A 15,071-nucleotide genomic window follows, 5' to 3' on the forward strand; every position below is an offset into this window, starting at 1 on the left:
TATTGAGGACAAGCACTAGAGAAAATGGATTGAGGTCCCCCCCCCAAAAAAATATTGTAACTGCAGTAAAGTGTGTTCTTACAAAAACGGAGCAGCAGGTGGAACTAAAATGGCCTTTATTTGAGCTGCCAACACAGCATGAAATGACATGGGTGTAACTCCTCTCAATCATGCTTCCACTGATGCTATAATACAAGCCCAACGCAACAATAACAAAATCACTCATGTAGAACTATTTACATAGAGGCAAGAGTCCATGCAAACTATTGGTCAGACCAACCCTTGAATGATGATTCCTCATCTTACCGAGACATTTCGGATAATTCATGCTTTCAACTTTGTAAGACGGCTTTCAATAGGTGTCCCAATACCTTTGTCCATATAAAACGATAGTGTCAGTTGGTGTTTTTCAGCTCATTTGTACCTTCTCAAGTTGGCTTCATCTACAAAGACAAACAACAGACTTAAAGTATGCATATTAGACATAAAAATATGATCCGGTGTCTCATCTGAAACAAAAACAAGCATATGAAGATGAATTTTAACATATCACTGTAGTGATGTGAAAATTAACTAACAAAGCGCTGTACATAGGCTACTATTTTTATTGTAATTTCACACGTGTTTACCTTGTGTTTTTTTGTTTAAGTCTATATAATTTTTTTTAAATTTCTGTCTTAATTATTTCCTCTGTTTCTCATAAAGCATTATATTGTCTCTTACTTGCATAGTCTTCCGGCGTCATTGGCTGACCGATGACCTTTCCGAAGGCCTCCAGCCACTCCCGCTGTTCCACTTCCCGCTCACACAAGAACACAAACTGCCTCTCGGGCGTCTGCAGAGTGACGGCGCAGTGCCAGCGGCCTCCCCTGGAGCTGCGACTGCTGCCCGCCGATACTGAGTAACCGTGACTCTCCGTGCCGATGAAGACGGCACCCAGCTCGGTGGCGTCCTATCAAGGGAGAAGCCAGTTAAACTTGAACCGTTGCATTTTGACAGGCTCTCAGGGGACATGCATGGGGGGGAGGGGGTGGGGGGTTTATAGTTTTAAAGTAGACATGTAGTGAATATATTCAAGTGTTTAATAATAGCATTTTCCTTTTATTTAAAAAATATTCCGTAGAATGTTTTTTGCGCATTACCAGGGGGGATTTATAGTATAGGAGCTTCCTGTTTATTGAGCACAGAGTGAACCACCTCTTCCTGAATGGCTCCCGCTGCTGCAAAACACACGCAGATTATCATTATTATTATTACAAGACAACAAATAATAAAAATGAACATTTTTGACACATCATTTCTGGTAGGCCACGCACCGTTGGGCCAGTTTTCTCCATGTAGCCCTCCTTGAGGCAGCGTCTTGTAATCTGAGGTATTAACTTTGCAGGTAGACATACAATAAGTGTACGTCGAGTCGTTCGTAATTATGATATAAATGCATTAGTACATTTATCCCTACCTCGCTTTGTTGTAGAGTGGGATGCTTCTTCTGGAGGTAAGCCAAGCGTGTTGCTCGAATAGCATTGAAAAAGGAAACAATGACCTGTACAAGTGTGCATATAAGATCATATATGAGAAGTGGACAACTATAAAAAAAATTAAATATTGAATAAAAACCTCAGCATTCTTGATGTGACCAACTGGGTGGATACCGTGCTTGAGCAATTGTGCCTCACCTGGCCATTCTCGTGGTAAACAAAGATGTTCCTGGTCCGTACCTCCTGCAAGTAGGAGATTTGCAGGCCGTGGGCGTGTCCGATCTTCTCGGGCTGGAAAACCGCATTCAGCTCCTTCATGCTGATCACAGCTTTGGGAACTCTAGACTTAGTGTGAACGACAGCATAAATTATTGGAATAGTAGTTATACATGCAGAAAAATATGTGGGCATTATTACAGTTGTCACGGGAAATTAGTAGGAAACGGGACTAAAAAAAATTCTCGACAAGCCAAAAAATTGTCGAAAAGTACAAAAACTAGGACAGACGAACACCAAGGTCTCACTGTATGGTAAAAATATAAATATCTATATTTAAAACAATTTGACATCTCCCCACGAGAAATAAAGTTAGTAAACACCCCTTGCAGAAATGCACAAAATAAATTATTTGTATTCAAAATCTTTCAAAATGATATTGAGAACAATGTTAGTACCCACATCCTCTTTTGTGAAGTATCTGAGAGTGAAGTCCTTGTGGGACAGCAAGAAGATCCTTTTAAAAAAGTGTTTGGTGTCTTTTCCTTTCTTCCACAGTGTTGCCTCAATGGTGTCTAACATATCAAACATACACAATGAGCTCATGCACGTGCATGCAACCATTAGAAAAAGTGGGAACAATACCTGCACCATAGGATTGTTGAAAGTAGCCTTTCTCTCCCACAAATTCTCTCCTCTCATACTTGGCACGGATCCATTGATCCTTAAGAACCCTGGCCGTTGATAAAACATGTTAATGATGACCTGGCGTCACACTGCTTTAGTAGATACACTTTTTTTGCGTTTGTTCCTGTTTTTAGTATTTGTAATAAGAGATTCCCTAAACCATATTGATGAGCCTTCACTTTTACTTCCGCTGAACTAATAAACTGCACTGATGACAATTGATCACATACACGCAGTCTCTCTGCTGCGGCCGGTAGATGAACGCAGGAACACACTTTTCGTAGGTGGCTTTGGCGACATGGTTTCCTCGCTGACGCATGGCCTGAAGGGACAAAAAAATATATATTATTTTTTTTTAAGTGACATTGAAATAGATAGATGGAAAAGGTATATCTTGAGTATATGCAATGTCAATGTCACAACCTTTGAACAAAAAAAAAAGCACTTGAGGGAAATAGAAAAGAGTTAGTACCACCACCAATATATATATATATCTTTACATTGCATATGGCGGTGCTCAGTTAGTCAACAGTAGATAATTCATTTGAGATAAGGCTTTTATTAGAGGCACGGTCTTTAAAGGAGAAGTCAACCGTAACCATTTCTTGACAATAATATCTTATATGTGACCTCACTAGTCTAAACATGACATTCTGATTAATTTTACATTTGTGAAATATGAGTTATGAAGCAAAATCCATCCGTTTTTATCCATCTCAGGGGGCATCCATTTTGCCACTTGCTGTCGACTGAAGATGACATATTATTGTCAAGAAATTTTGGGGGAGGGGGGGGGGGGGTTGACTTCCCTTTTAATTGTAAAGATGCATCAATACTGGGGTCACCAACCTTTTTGAAAGTGAGCGCTACTTCTTGGGAACTGATTACGGTAATGCAAAGTTTCCCAACTTATTAGTTTGATACCTTTAAGAATGTTATTATCGTATACCATCATTATATTCATTAATGGGAAGACGCCGATCATGTGAATGATATTTCAATTAGGAAACTTCAAGACCCTTGATCTAATAATCTTGAAATAGTGCTAAAGGTACAATTAATAGATTAGTCGACATCTAATATATTATCAACAACTATTTTGATCATTCTCAGACTTTTGTTGTACTCCGTGAAAGCAGACTGATAATCTTTGTGTTTAAACAAAGTAAGAAACTTGTAAACATCTGCTTTTAATACACTACATATATTGCATTTCATGAACTAAACTGTATTTGTATGAATAGTTTTTTTTTTATACTGAATAAATCAATGTTTAAAACAAAAGTGTTGATGCATGAATTACTTTATATATATATATATATATAAAAAAATTTGAGCAGACTTTTTGCATGATATTCATTAGCCCAAAGGAAACTATCTAAAGACATACTCTATATTTATACCAGGCTACCGAAGCACGTGCTTAAAATAAATACAAATGTATACCTCTACAAGAGAGCCCTGCCAGTGGTCAAGACGCATTGACTTGACTTTGCTGATAGAGGGCAAGTTCCGATGCATCCCAGAGCAGTTGACACACAAAAACACACACAGCGTGTAGGAGGCCCAATCAGGCTCTGCAAGCAAAAACAAATGTTGATATGGGAACTAAACGCAAAAAAAAAGGTGACATCACAATACAAGAACATGAACTAAAAAATGACTACCATCTATTCCCGCATTTCCGCCAAACATAATACAGTATTAATCAGAATTCTGTGTTTATACTAGTGGGGGCACATACAACGTATTATTGTAAAGAATATTTTTGGGTTAACTTTCCCCTTAAAATGTACAATGGGTTTTTACAGGGGTGTGCATCCTATAAGCCCACAAGCTTTAAACAGGCCCATGAGAGTATGTGATCTGGACCACCATACAAATCTAAAAACAAATTCGAGCAACTGTTATAAAAAGTAGCATGGTGTACTAGTTGTTTGCACATCTCCTCATAGTTCAGAGGTTCTGGGTTTGAATCTTAGATCAGTCAATGCAGTTTTCGATACGGTCGTCTAATTTTATTGATTTATTTATTTATTAATTGACGGTGGCAAAAATATAAATTATGGATGGATGCTACATTATATATATTTTTTTCATAAATTTAGTTCGGCCGTTCGTTTGTAAAGACTGAAATGGCCCCTGATAAGAAAGAAAACGCTTCATCGCCCCCTGATTTATAGAAATGAAAACTCACCAGGAGCTCCACAGTCAGCACATGTATTGTTGCAAGGTTGTCGCATCAAATCAAACAGGATTTTGTTGTTTCTCTCCAGATTGGCCATAGGTGAAGGCTCTTCTGCCTCTTGTCAGATGGAATCACATACTATGTGCATAGACAGAAGCCAGATTGGGCAGGTGAAACAAAAGATGTCCTTGTCGCTGCGCTGCGGTGGCCAAGCGCGTTTCCTCTTTGCCACTCTGCATCATAGCGTTTATTGTTCTGCACACAAACAGCGAGGTCCAAAAATAACAGAGAAAGGAAGTGAGAGACTGCACTTCACAGAGGCATGATCATGTTTCCAAATATTTATGTAAATACTAGAATACTTACATAAAGTTGCAGTTATATGTTGTAATTTTGCTTTAGAATTATGGTAAATGTGATCATTTGTCAGCTTAAAGCAACATGACATATGTCTACTGTGGTTGTTTAAACTATGGCATAAATTATGCTAGTGTAACAACATATTGAACTAATTGAGAGCGCCAATTTTTGTTTGTAGGAAAAACATTTAGCCACCCTTTTTCTATAACACTGTTCCTCATAAGGGTGAGCACATCTCAGGGTAAGAGTTGGGTTATACCCTAGAGATTGATCGCAATACACACACTGTATAACAGACAACACTACTCACATATTAATAACTCAATATCTTCAATGAACCAAGCATGCATGTTTTTGAATGTGGGAGTAAAAAAAAAAAAACTCACAATAAAATGGGATTTATTTGAGAATGAATTACAATATCGTCGTGATGGTTGTAGCAGTGAAGTGTGCACGACATACTATCATAATGGACATGAGGGGCAAAATATAAAATGTCTATCATTATAACGGAACAAGTTAACAACCGTTAGAGGGCAGTATTGTGGTGGGGCGGGGGGGATCCCCGGAACTAAAAGTGCTGCGGTTGTTTAAGCCGGACTTTTTTCAAAGCAAACAACTAAAGGACAACAAAATACTTGTGCGATGTCACAATTAAATTGCAATTAATACGATAAGAAGGTTTAATACTTGAACATGTGGGTGGCCAGACGAGTTTTGTCGTCTGTTGCTCATAGTCGTAAGTAGCGCTCCATTTTCTTTACTCGTTTTTTGATTGCTGTGCGTTGATATTTTGCTGTTTAGTTGGTACACAAACTTACGTAGCTTGCGTGTGAAAACGTTTCCAACCCCTTACATTTGCTCCGTATAATCTAAAATATTGCTTTTATCAATATGAATAGCAGAGGTGGTAAAAAGTACTGTCTGGCTCAGACGCTCATGTCATCGACGCAACGTGTTCCATTGTAAACTAAGAAAAAAAATTATATATATATATATATATATATATTTATTTATTCAGTATTGGCTAATGATGACAAGGGAAAAAATACACTTTCCCTTACTACGAGTCATTATTGGCGCTTATAGAGTATATCTTCCTAGTTCACCAACCTTCACATCACAAACAATCTCATCAATCATAAATTTAGAATATACGGTTGTTGACTTGAACACTCTTAATTTATATCGTGTATCAACCACAGAGGTTGGAAAACAAAAAAACAAGACAAATTTGAACATAGTAAGGATTACAAAGTACAGAGAACTATTTTTAAGATTTGGGAGTACGAGTAAAAAGTCATCATATAAATAAATAAGAGTCTGGATACCTGAAAAATCTACTCAAGTACTTACCGCTGATGAAAAGCTTGTGTCGCCTGTGTAGGTCAGTATGCAGGTCAACCAAGCCTGTTCCGCCGCCCTCGGCCAGGTTCCCCCTCCGAGATGGAACTGCGCTACCTCCAGTGCACATGCTGCTGGAGGAGCAGAATCCCAGTGGCTGGAATCGAAAGCCTCAACGCCACAATCTCTATACCCTGCAAAGAGGACAACGACGAGGAGCGTGCCACTTCTCTCGATGCCTGCTACACCTCCGAGCAGCGCGACGCCATCCTGACGCTATTAAATAACGCCTCGGTCACCGAGCTGGCGGGCGTCAAGCTCCTCCGAGGGCGCAAGTCTGCCAACATAGTGGACTACCGGAGCAAACACGGACCCTTTGAGACACTGGAGAGCGTGGTAAAAGTGCCGCTGCTTAAGCACAAGAGTGCTGTCGTGGTGTTTGAGTCCATCCTCAACCCGGTGAAAAAGGAGAAGAAGGTGCGCATCCAGCTCGCCAAATTTATCAGGCCTGAGGTGGACAGGTCTTGGCTGGAGGTAAACGCATCCTCATCACTTTACAGGGGTGTCGTTCTTTTTTTTTTATTATATCAAAATGTATTTGCAACAAGAATAACTGTTTGCGAACGTCTTTGCAACCTTGAACGAACCCTGATGATAATAAACAACACTTGCGACATACACTCACAAGCCTCTGCTGCTCAGTAAGCTTTGAAACTGAATGGCAACATTCACGACAGGTCTTCGTTTTTCCACCACAAGGATGACTACTTGTCTTTCTGTGACTCTTTCTTGGTCTGATTATGTCATCTAGGATTCCAATTCCATCGTTTCACTCGCGTGCGGCACTAATCAAATAGCGTGGGCACACGTGGGCCGAGGGATGACCGTCATGGAGTGGCAGCACGTTGATTGTCCAAATTTCATGAAGGGCAACTACATGGCGTCCGCCTACTTAAACGATGTGAGTCTGCTTCTAACAACTACCTTTTCATTTTGTCAATGAACCTACCTGGTGGGGTACAAAATGGCATTTTTGTGATCACCAGGTGTCAGCGGTGGTGTCCCTCCTCCCTCCGGCGGACTTCTACATCATCGAGAAGCCGTCCATCTCGGTGCAGAACACGGCTCTTTTCCCAATCATGGCGCACATGAGGACAATAGAGGCCATGCTGTTTGCGCTCCTGGAGCCCAGAAACTTCCTGCAGGACACCAACATTCCTCCCAGGTACCGAACTTTTTGCTTATGAGGTTGACTTTCCATGAATGCCGCCACCTAAAGTAGCACCTTTTTCCTCACAGAGTTCTGAACATGATGCGCACCGCTGTGGGACGCCACTTCGGGCTCATGGTGGGCGAGTCGCGCACAAGCGGGGCGCAGACGGTGCGGCAGCTGATGACGGAGTCGGTGACCCAGAAGATGCCGCGCATAAACTTCCCGCCGGAGCTGCTGGTCAAATACAGGGACTGGTTCCAGATGAGTAGCAGAAGAAGCCAAGGAGAGGCGCTCTGCGACGCTCTGCTGCAGGCGGTGGCTTTTTACGAGCTGCTCGGTGAATCCTCTGGTTAGCTGATCTGGCAACGGACACAAAAACACATTGGCAGGCAACCTGAAAGATGAGGAACTTTTTTTTTTTTCATGCTCAATCTCAAACATACAAACTGTCATCTTAACTAGGGCGTTGAAACTTCATATCGGCGGTCAGTTCAGTTTTTTATCCCCAGAAGCCCAAAACAACTTTATTATACTGTGTGCTTCTTGTGGTTAATTGTTTTGAGGCGTTTTTTTTTATTTCTAAGAATATGGTGCTCTTGCAGGCTGTATACAGAAAATCGGTCAGGTTTCCCACCTTTGGTGTAAAGTAGACATATTATAAGACGTAACATTACTTTTATTGTTTAACATCATTTGGGTCTCTGGAGTGTGAAATGTGGTTAAATATGCCAGCATTTGCAGTCTGGAATTGAGGGGTGTCAGTCACCAGATGTGTCCAATAACAGCACAAAAAGTCACTTGAGCCGTTTTTTTTGTTTAACGCCCCAAAATGGAGTGTGATAACGGGAAATCAAGCACGCTGTAATTCTTGACCCTTTTGTATGTAAAAAAACAAAAACAAATGATGCATAAAATGTATCCTTGAAATTATGTTTCTCTTTAGATTTTTTTTGTCTACTTTGTCCATTGTGCAAGAAAGGAAAATGGTTGAAATGCAAAATAAATAAATCTTTATTCAGGTTTCACAATTGCACATAATTTCCTCATCCATTTTGGATTTAATTTTGACAGTAATGTTTAGATTAAATAGGCTGAGTGGAAATTTTACGGTGAGGTAGGTTTTGTACTGGAGAAGTCTTGGGCCAGGAGTTGCAGTGTTGACTTGGAGAGGCCCAGGTATAAACTTTGGAGGTAGTTCACACACCTGTGAGGGGGAGAAATGTTAGATTTTTTTTTTTAGCAAAAGCACATTAAAAGACTTGTAATTCATAATAATGTGCACATGTATGCTTATTTAACTGCAAAGGTTAATGTAATGAATTTGATGGGGCTTCATGAATCTTCACACAAATCGAGTACAATACAGTATACTATACGTTCATAAAAAAATAATGATACTACTCAACTACAGCATTTTCTGTATTATATCCTCTGTCACTCATTGCAAAGTAGAGCGGAGAGGTCATAGTCATATGTTGAGCAACTTTTGCAATCACGTAACATGTACTTCAAACATGTCAACTATTGCACTAATGAGTTACAATAAAATTACAAGCAGGGAAAACAGATGCATCTGACATGCTAGCAGACTTCAATCAAGGGTTATATAAATGAAACGATCAAATCGAAAACTCTTAAGATGATAACTGTGCAACTCACCCGGCCGGCTCATCTTTTTGCTGCCTCGCAGAGCGACTGATGGAACGCAGGGCTGGCAGGTAGTCAACGCATACAGCCTGCCTGTTTCCCAGCAAGCCAAAAGGTTGACTACTCAACACCGCATGGCTCATCTTGTACCTCTTTTGGCATATTCTGTGGATACAGGCACATTTTGCTATACACTCACTGGACATAGCAAAAAACGGAGTAACTTTTAAAAACTGTCAACTTTTATACAGTCGTTAAGGGGTGTTGGAAAAAAATCGATTTGGCAATATATCGCGATATTACAGCGCGCAATTCTCGAATCGATTCGATATGCGGCCTAATTGATTTTTAAACATAATTTTTTTTTTATGGAACATTAAGCCTTAATATTTGATTTCAGTGCTGTTCAAACATGAAACAGACTGCAACCTGTTTCTTAAATGCAGTGGCTCAGTTATAAGCCTGAATTTTCAGATAAATAAATACATTTTCATACAAATCTTACAGTGTACATGTATTTTCTAAATTTGAGTAAAAAAATAAATAATCGCAATAATCAATTTATAGATTCGTATCGGGATTAATCGGTATCGAATCGTGACACGAATTGAATCGCCAGGTACTAAGCAATTTACACCCCTACAGTCGTTCTTAAAATGTAAAAAAAAATCATTATCATTATACAAGCAGTAACGTGTGTGAGTTTGAAATACAGAACACTCACATTGTGTCACCTGGAGGTTGACAAGTGAGGTGTATCCCATTGGAAGACTGTGTTTGTCCAAGTTCCGGTCTGCATGTCTGAGCTCCCGTCCAAACGTCTGCCATGCGACTCCAACACCCGCGACACCCCAAAGCCTCCACAACTGCCCGAATTTCCAACATTCTCTCCTGGCTGTGACTCCGCACTTCCTCTTCGCTCGTTTCATCTAACAAACTGTCTTTAATGTCAGCTCCGGTCCACACAAAGTCTGGATCAAGCGCTTCCGCTGTTGCTGCTATTGTGGCGTCGATGTACGACATGACGTCAAAAAAGTCAGCCAGAGCGTTCAAACGTTTCAAGTCTGCATTTGTTGCACTTGTCTTCAGACAATAGGAGCTTCTTTGTGCTTTGCATGTCAAAGAGGATCCAGTTACCGTCATGTTGCTAAACCCGAGTCCGTCCCTCACTGGGTTGATGGTGGGTAAAAGCATCTCCAGGTTGGAGTACAGCAGAGGAACGTCTCTTCTCCAGCTCTCGACCAGCTTGCTCATGTCAGCTTTAGTCGACGGATTCTTTGGAAACCCATAATATATAATAACGGTTAAAATTGTAGTTTGTACGTCTGCTCAATGTATCTAGAAACAATAAGTGTATTAAAATTCTGCCTATTTGACCTTATTCTATTGTCCAATGTGTGCAATGTAGAGATAGACCGATTCAGGGCCGTAGTCAAGGAGCTCGATAACCGATATTTAGAGCCAATATTCCTTTTCAGGTAAAAGAGGAAAAATCATTGGCATTCAAATTTTACAAAATACAAATCCCAGATTTGAGCTTTGCTGAAATGTCATGGAATAACTTTTCAGATTTGCAAAATGTTCATCTTAGACATCTTTTGTTTAAAATTCCAACAAAAACTTCAGAAACTTCCTAAGGGCAAGTAAATAAATAGCATATCTGCCTGTTTTTTTATTATTATTTTTTTTTTTACAGTAATGAAATTTCTCCAAAATTACAAAATAACGAACATTTTTACCATAGATGTCAAAGATAATTTTTTACTAGGCTGGCAGTGAATGAGTTAATTTCAAACAAAAACAGAAGGTGCAGAGAGTTCCCAGGGTCCCCATCATCTCTTATAAAGTGAACTGAAATTTTAAATAAATAGTTCTCTGAGGTTAACACAGTTTTAAATTGATCTTTTATCGGTCATCACATTAAGAAAAAAAAAAAAAAAGAGGCTGATACCAAAATTCGTCAAAATACATTGGCGCCAATAATCGGTCTATCCCTAGTGCAATGTACCTCCAGAAGATTCAGCAGATAGTTTCGACCGACAGGATGTAGACCCAGCATGCTTGCGGTGCAGCCTTGTTGGGAAAGTCTGGCATCTTCTACAGCGGTGCCTCCAAAACATACGCAACACGGACAACAATAGATTTCAGCCGTCAAATGATGCTAAATGAAATCAACTCTATTCCAAGAGAAGCACAACAAACCTTGAAAACTGTTCGCCCACAACTGGAGCTGGAGGAGACAACGTCTGACGTCACCTTTAGCGAGCGCGACGAGGCTTCTCACGTCGTCCACCTCCATTTTCAAACCCTCGGCCAAACACAGCAGCTGCAGGTAGCTGCAGACGTTCGCCTGTTGCGAGGCAACTCGTGTTAAAAACTGCCGGACCTTAGCGAGGGTCAAAAGCACGGGGCAACCGAATCTCACCGCTGATGGTTTCTTGAAAACGATTTCTTCCAAATTGCTGCTGAATCGCTCTCTAAATGTAGGATCTAAGGATGCAAAAGAAAACGGGCGAAGCGATATTTTGCAAAAAAAAGTGCTCACTTTAAAATGTACCATTAGTGGTGAGAACCAATGGCCTCTTAGTCGTCGCCATGAAGGTCTTGATGGCCGCCAAGAACCCGACATCATCTTCAAATATGACATCGACCTGTAAGAGAGAAAGTAGGGGGAAATTAAACATGCAGCCTCATCAACAATATATAACATTTGCAGGTGTGACGGGTGCCACCTCCTCAAATAGGATTAGCGACGCGGCTACTATTTTGTTCTGTGATGTTGCTTGATGCGCAGCTTCATATTTCAGTTTGTCATGTGGCATCCCTGCTTTGTCCTTCAACTTAAAGAAGTTTGTCAGCGTGACGCCGGCTGGAGTGTCCCTTCCTGTGCGTCTGTGGCGGCCAATCATCTGCTTTTTGCACACTTTCTTGGGAGGTGGAAATTTGCCTCCTAAAAAAAAAAAAAAAAAAAACTTTATTAGTGCTAATAGAAAATGGATGAAAATATGGCAACAAAAAGAGAGCAATTCAGTTTTCCTGGTATGTCAACCTACCATCTAAATGTTCACTTCTAAGTGGGCAGCCTCTGGTCCCATAGTTGTTAAAATAGGCCGGTCTCAGTAGGTCCTTCCCAGACGTCTCCACCAGGTGCGACTGGGTCGCCTCCCTGAGTTGACACAGAACCTGGCGGCCATTACGTTGGGAGGAGGAGTTCACCTCAAACACCTGTCAGTTCATTCGAGAGAGGCAATTGAAGGTCCTCATCAACGCTGTTTGAGGAAGCTTTTGTAGATTGTGACCTTGAAGCCGAGCTCCTGAGCGCAGGCGTACACCGACGCCGTCTTGCCCACGCCCGGAGGCCCCGTGATCAGCATAGTGTTGCACGGCAGCGCCTCATGGTGGCCGTCTGGGCCGGTGTCGCCCTGGAAGGCTCCACAATCCCACGAGTCTGCATTCAATTAGCACTAAAATTACACTGAATTTTTTTTATTATTTTAACAGTCAGGAGGCTTTATTATGTAAGTTTTTTCTAAATAGTGTCTAGATAAGTTAGGAACGTAAAAAAAAAAATACTAAAAATGCTTTATGATGGCAACATTTAACAGGAACTATTATTTAGATTTTTATTTCTTCCTACGGGAAAATGCATTTTCAGATCTGCTATAATAGCCTGCATTACCTTGTGTGGAAATGTTACCCTTGCCCTTTTCTTGATTTTTTATTTGCTCCACTATTTTACTCTCGTTGCAGTCGGTCCGCCGTTTCCACATTTTCAACCAACTGAAAAACAAGGTGGTGTACATTAAATCTTACAGCAACATCAGTTTAAAGTGTTTCAAATGCTTACCTGTGCAGCTTGTTCACTTGGAGGATATTCCCAATAAGTTCGCGTGTACACTGAGGACTGTACTTGTCTGTCCACGGCACATCCTCACAACTGGACACTAGAGAACACATGACTGAATACTGGTAGTACACAAACCCCAGCATTGGAAACATCAATCAGAATGTTTACCTTTTCGAATAGTTTTGAGTGTTTTCGCAATATCTGTGCCGTTTTTCCTGCTTCCGTTTGCAATCTGCTGCTTCAGTCTCCGAGTGTTGCTCAGCCTGCTCGCTCTGGGACACGATTCAACTGAAAATTGTGTCGAGAGGTTGGAACTGGCCGCCTCTGTAGTCATGATATTAGAACTCAGGCTTTTGGAGTCCTTCTCTGAGCTGTCTTGTTTCCTCTTCAAATCTAGGTGTTTTTCTTCTAAAGAGTTAATTAAATAAAGATGCAGATGTTAAGATAGCATCACATTAAACGCGATCCCCTACACATAATTACAGGTCAAACTCGGGCCCTCCAGATTATTTCATGTGACCAATGAAAGTTTGCCACCATTGTTCTTTGACTTCTGTTCAAAACTTGTCAGATGATTATGTAATATGAGTGTGTAACAATAAATTAATTCAGATTCAGAACTTTCCATATGGAACTTTCAGTATGATAGTAGTGTACAGAGTTCCCACACAGAACAAGAGACTGGAAATGTAACCGTCTTGCGCTTTAGTCACGTCAACTCTGTAAACAAACAAAGTGCAGCCTAGCCTCTGGCTCATCATGTCTAGCAGTATGTGTCTAGCAGCGGTCGTTATCTAATTTGAACGTGAACATCATAATAGCATGAAAACAGCAATAACACATCCTACTAATGTCTGGGATAGGATCCAGAACACCCACAAGCGGTACAGAGAATGGATGATACCGGGAAATAATCTGTACCTGTTATTTCAGAATTTGGTAGACCATCTCTGGCTTTCTTCTGCAGCATCCGGAACACACTTTGGACTGGGAATGCTGTGTTGGATGCTTGTATGTCCTGCAAAAAGCTGTGCAGAGATGGCAGCGATGGCACATGTCCTTTCCGTGACCGCAGGGATGATAAAGGTTTTGACACCTTCTCACCCCTTCCCATCACATCAGCTTCACTTTGAGGAAAGGGCACCTTCTCATCTGTCGGCCCACACGTGTTCCTTTTACTGCTACCCTGATGATGGATTAGGTAGATTGGATGGATAGATAGATATATAGATAGATAGATAGGGCCGTTACCTCGTCTGTTTGAGGACTCGCTTCATCTTCACGCGAAACATTGTGTGGACTTTTTTTGGTCCGTTTCAGTTTGTTCGGCATGACGAAAAAGCCCAAATGTCAAAAAAGCAGCCTTGAAGCGTTTTGAACATGGCGCCTTTACGTCGTACATACGAGTCCTTCCGTTTCGTTTTCCAAGCTAACCATTAGTGTTTCCAACTTTCCATAAACCCGACCCAGATGTTTGCTCGATCTTATTTTACAAAAGCGTTACATATTGATGAGTACAAGTGACATCAAAAAGTAATGAGAGTACTTTTCAATGAGTGTTTGTTTTCCCAACTACAGTACTTCTTTTTTTATAGCAGCAGCGCAAACTAGCATTTGATGTATTACCGCCACCTATAGTCGTTGAGAAGAACGTCGTCTCTTACGTTCGTTTGAAAATGATTACATATACATTGAACATTTGATATAGAACAGCAACTGTCTATTAGTTTCCTTGTTGGCCGCTTTTATTTATAAAATGGTAGAGGGGAAACGACTGCAGTTTAGGAACTGGTAGACTAGTCAGAGCTGTATGTAAAACGAATGCAGAATGTACAGTCAATGAAAATCAACACCAGAGCACTCTTGACCTGGTTAAAAGTGTAGTTTTGAGGACAAAAAAATTACATTACAATGATTTTGGAATGAGACTAACATAAAATATGTTCTTTCATGAGGTACTGGACAACTGTACAAGCAGCATGTGGCAGATAATTGAAGACTAGCTTTCAGCTCCTGATTTTGTCCATTTACTGAGCTCAAAAAAATTACAAGTTCTCGGTATCTGTCAACAGTCCCCGACTTGAAAAGGCT

The 15,071-nt window shown here is 40.7% G+C and overlaps 3 protein-coding genes across 7 annotated transcripts; 1 reads left to right on the forward strand and 2 right to left on the reverse strand.

Annotated features, from left to right (window-relative positions):
• Nucleotides 1–99: 99 nt before the first annotated feature.
• Nucleotides 100–4,726, reverse strand: LOC147169671 (arf-GAP with dual PH domain-containing protein 2-like). 3 transcript variants are annotated; one of them, XM_086083007.1, is made up of 11 exons: nucleotides 4,579–4,726; nucleotides 3,828–3,958; nucleotides 2,612–2,703; nucleotides 2,340–2,428; nucleotides 2,157–2,269; nucleotides 1,677–1,823; nucleotides 1,460–1,543; nucleotides 1,317–1,379; nucleotides 1,143–1,220; nucleotides 724–952; nucleotides 100–443 (listed from the first exon to the last, which is right to left on the reverse strand). In XM_086083007.1, the coding sequence occupies exons 1-11, from the start codon at nucleotides 4,664–4,666 to the stop codon at nucleotides 415–417; spliced, it is 1,143 nt and encodes a 380-aa protein (XP_085939133.1). In that variant the 5' UTR covers nucleotides 4,667–4,726; the 3' UTR covers nucleotides 100–414. The 3 variants fall into 3 exon arrangements, with proteins under 3 accessions (XP_085939133.1, XP_085939132.1, XP_085939134.1); XM_086083006.1 differs by having other exon boundaries at nucleotides 100–509; XM_086083008.1 differs by lacking the exon at nucleotides 4,579–4,726 and having other exon boundaries at nucleotides 100–509; nucleotides 1,677–1,818.
• A 1,649-nt stretch (nucleotides 4,727–6,375) lies between these two features.
• Nucleotides 6,376–7,520, forward strand: tefm (transcription elongation factor, mitochondrial). The gene is made up of 3 exons (XM_086082042.1): nucleotides 6,376–6,807; nucleotides 7,085–7,234; nucleotides 7,320–7,520. The coding sequence occupies exons 1-3, from the start codon at nucleotides 6,376–6,378 to the stop codon at nucleotides 7,518–7,520; spliced, it is 783 nt and encodes a 260-aa protein (XP_085938168.1).
• An 8-nt stretch (nucleotides 7,521–7,528) lies between these two features.
• On the reverse strand, nucleotides 7,529–14,552 carry atad5b (ATPase family AAA domain containing 5b). 3 transcript variants are annotated; one of them, XM_086083004.1, is made up of 16 exons: nucleotides 14,232–14,552; nucleotides 13,902–14,166; nucleotides 13,149–13,388; nucleotides 12,981–13,077; nucleotides 12,813–12,913; nucleotides 12,433–12,581; nucleotides 12,187–12,358; nucleotides 11,866–12,083; nucleotides 11,691–11,784; nucleotides 11,559–11,623; nucleotides 11,336–11,483; nucleotides 11,142–11,242; nucleotides 9,858–10,408; nucleotides 9,146–9,298; nucleotides 8,614–8,690; nucleotides 7,529–7,845 (listed from the first exon to the last, which is right to left on the reverse strand). In XM_086083004.1, exons 1-16 carry the CDS (start codon nucleotides 14,310–14,312, stop codon nucleotides 7,547–7,549), a joined length of 2,811 nt encoding a protein of 936 aa, XP_085939130.1. In that variant the 5' UTR covers nucleotides 14,313–14,552; the 3' UTR covers nucleotides 7,529–7,546. The 3 variants fall into 3 exon arrangements, with proteins under 3 accessions (XP_085939130.1, XP_085939131.1, XP_085939129.1); XM_086083005.1 differs by having other exon boundaries at nucleotides 11,336–11,623; XM_086083003.1 differs by having other exon boundaries at nucleotides 11,336–11,623; nucleotides 12,981–13,092.
• Between the last annotated feature and the right edge of the window lie 519 nt (nucleotides 14,553–15,071).

The sequence above is a fragment of the Leptonotus elevatus genome, chromosome 8 (assembly GCF_054856555.1).
Source record: "Leptonotus elevatus isolate MCC_2025b chromosome 8, RoL_Lele_1.0, whole genome shotgun sequence".
Classification (NCBI taxonomy): Eukaryota; Metazoa; Chordata; class Actinopteri; order Syngnathiformes; family Syngnathidae; genus Leptonotus; species Leptonotus elevatus.

Excerpts from the sequence above, each read along its gene's own strand:
- atad5b (XM_086083003.1), bottom strand. The coding sequence starts at position 14,312 with ATGCCGAACAAACTGAAACGGACCAAAAAAAGTCCACACAATGTTTCG. Across the intron at positions 13,389-13,901 it reads ACCAAATTCTGAAATAACAG|AAGAAAAACACCTAGATTTG; the intron begins GTACAGATTATT and ends TTAACTCTTTAG. Across the intron at positions 12,084-12,186 it reads TAGAAGTGAACATTTAGATG|GAGGCAAATTTCCACCTCCC; the intron begins GTAGGTTGACAT and ends TTTTTTTTTTAG.
- LOC147169671 (XM_086083006.1), bottom strand. The coding sequence starts at position 4,666 with ATGGCCAATCTGGAGAGAAACAACAAAATCCTGTTTGATTTGATGCGA. Across the intron at positions 1,544-1,676 it reads TTTACCACGAGAATGGCCAG|GTCATTGTTTCCTTTTTCAA; the intron begins GTGAGGCACAAT and ends ACACTTGTACAG. Across the intron at positions 953-1,142 it reads TATACTATAAATCCCCCCTG|GACGCCACCGAGCTGGGTGC; the intron begins GTAATGCGCAAA and ends CTCCCTTGATAG.
- tefm (XM_086082042.1), top strand. The coding sequence starts at position 6,376 with ATGGAACTGCGCTACCTCCAGTGCACATGCTGCTGGAGGAGCAGAATC. Across the intron at positions 6,808-7,084 it reads TGGACAGGTCTTGGCTGGAG|GATTCCAATTCCATCGTTTC; the intron begins GTAAACGCATCC and ends TATGTCATCTAG. Across the intron at positions 7,235-7,319 it reads CGTCCGCCTACTTAAACGAT|GTGTCAGCGGTGGTGTCCCT; the intron begins GTGAGTCTGCTT and ends TGTGATCACCAG.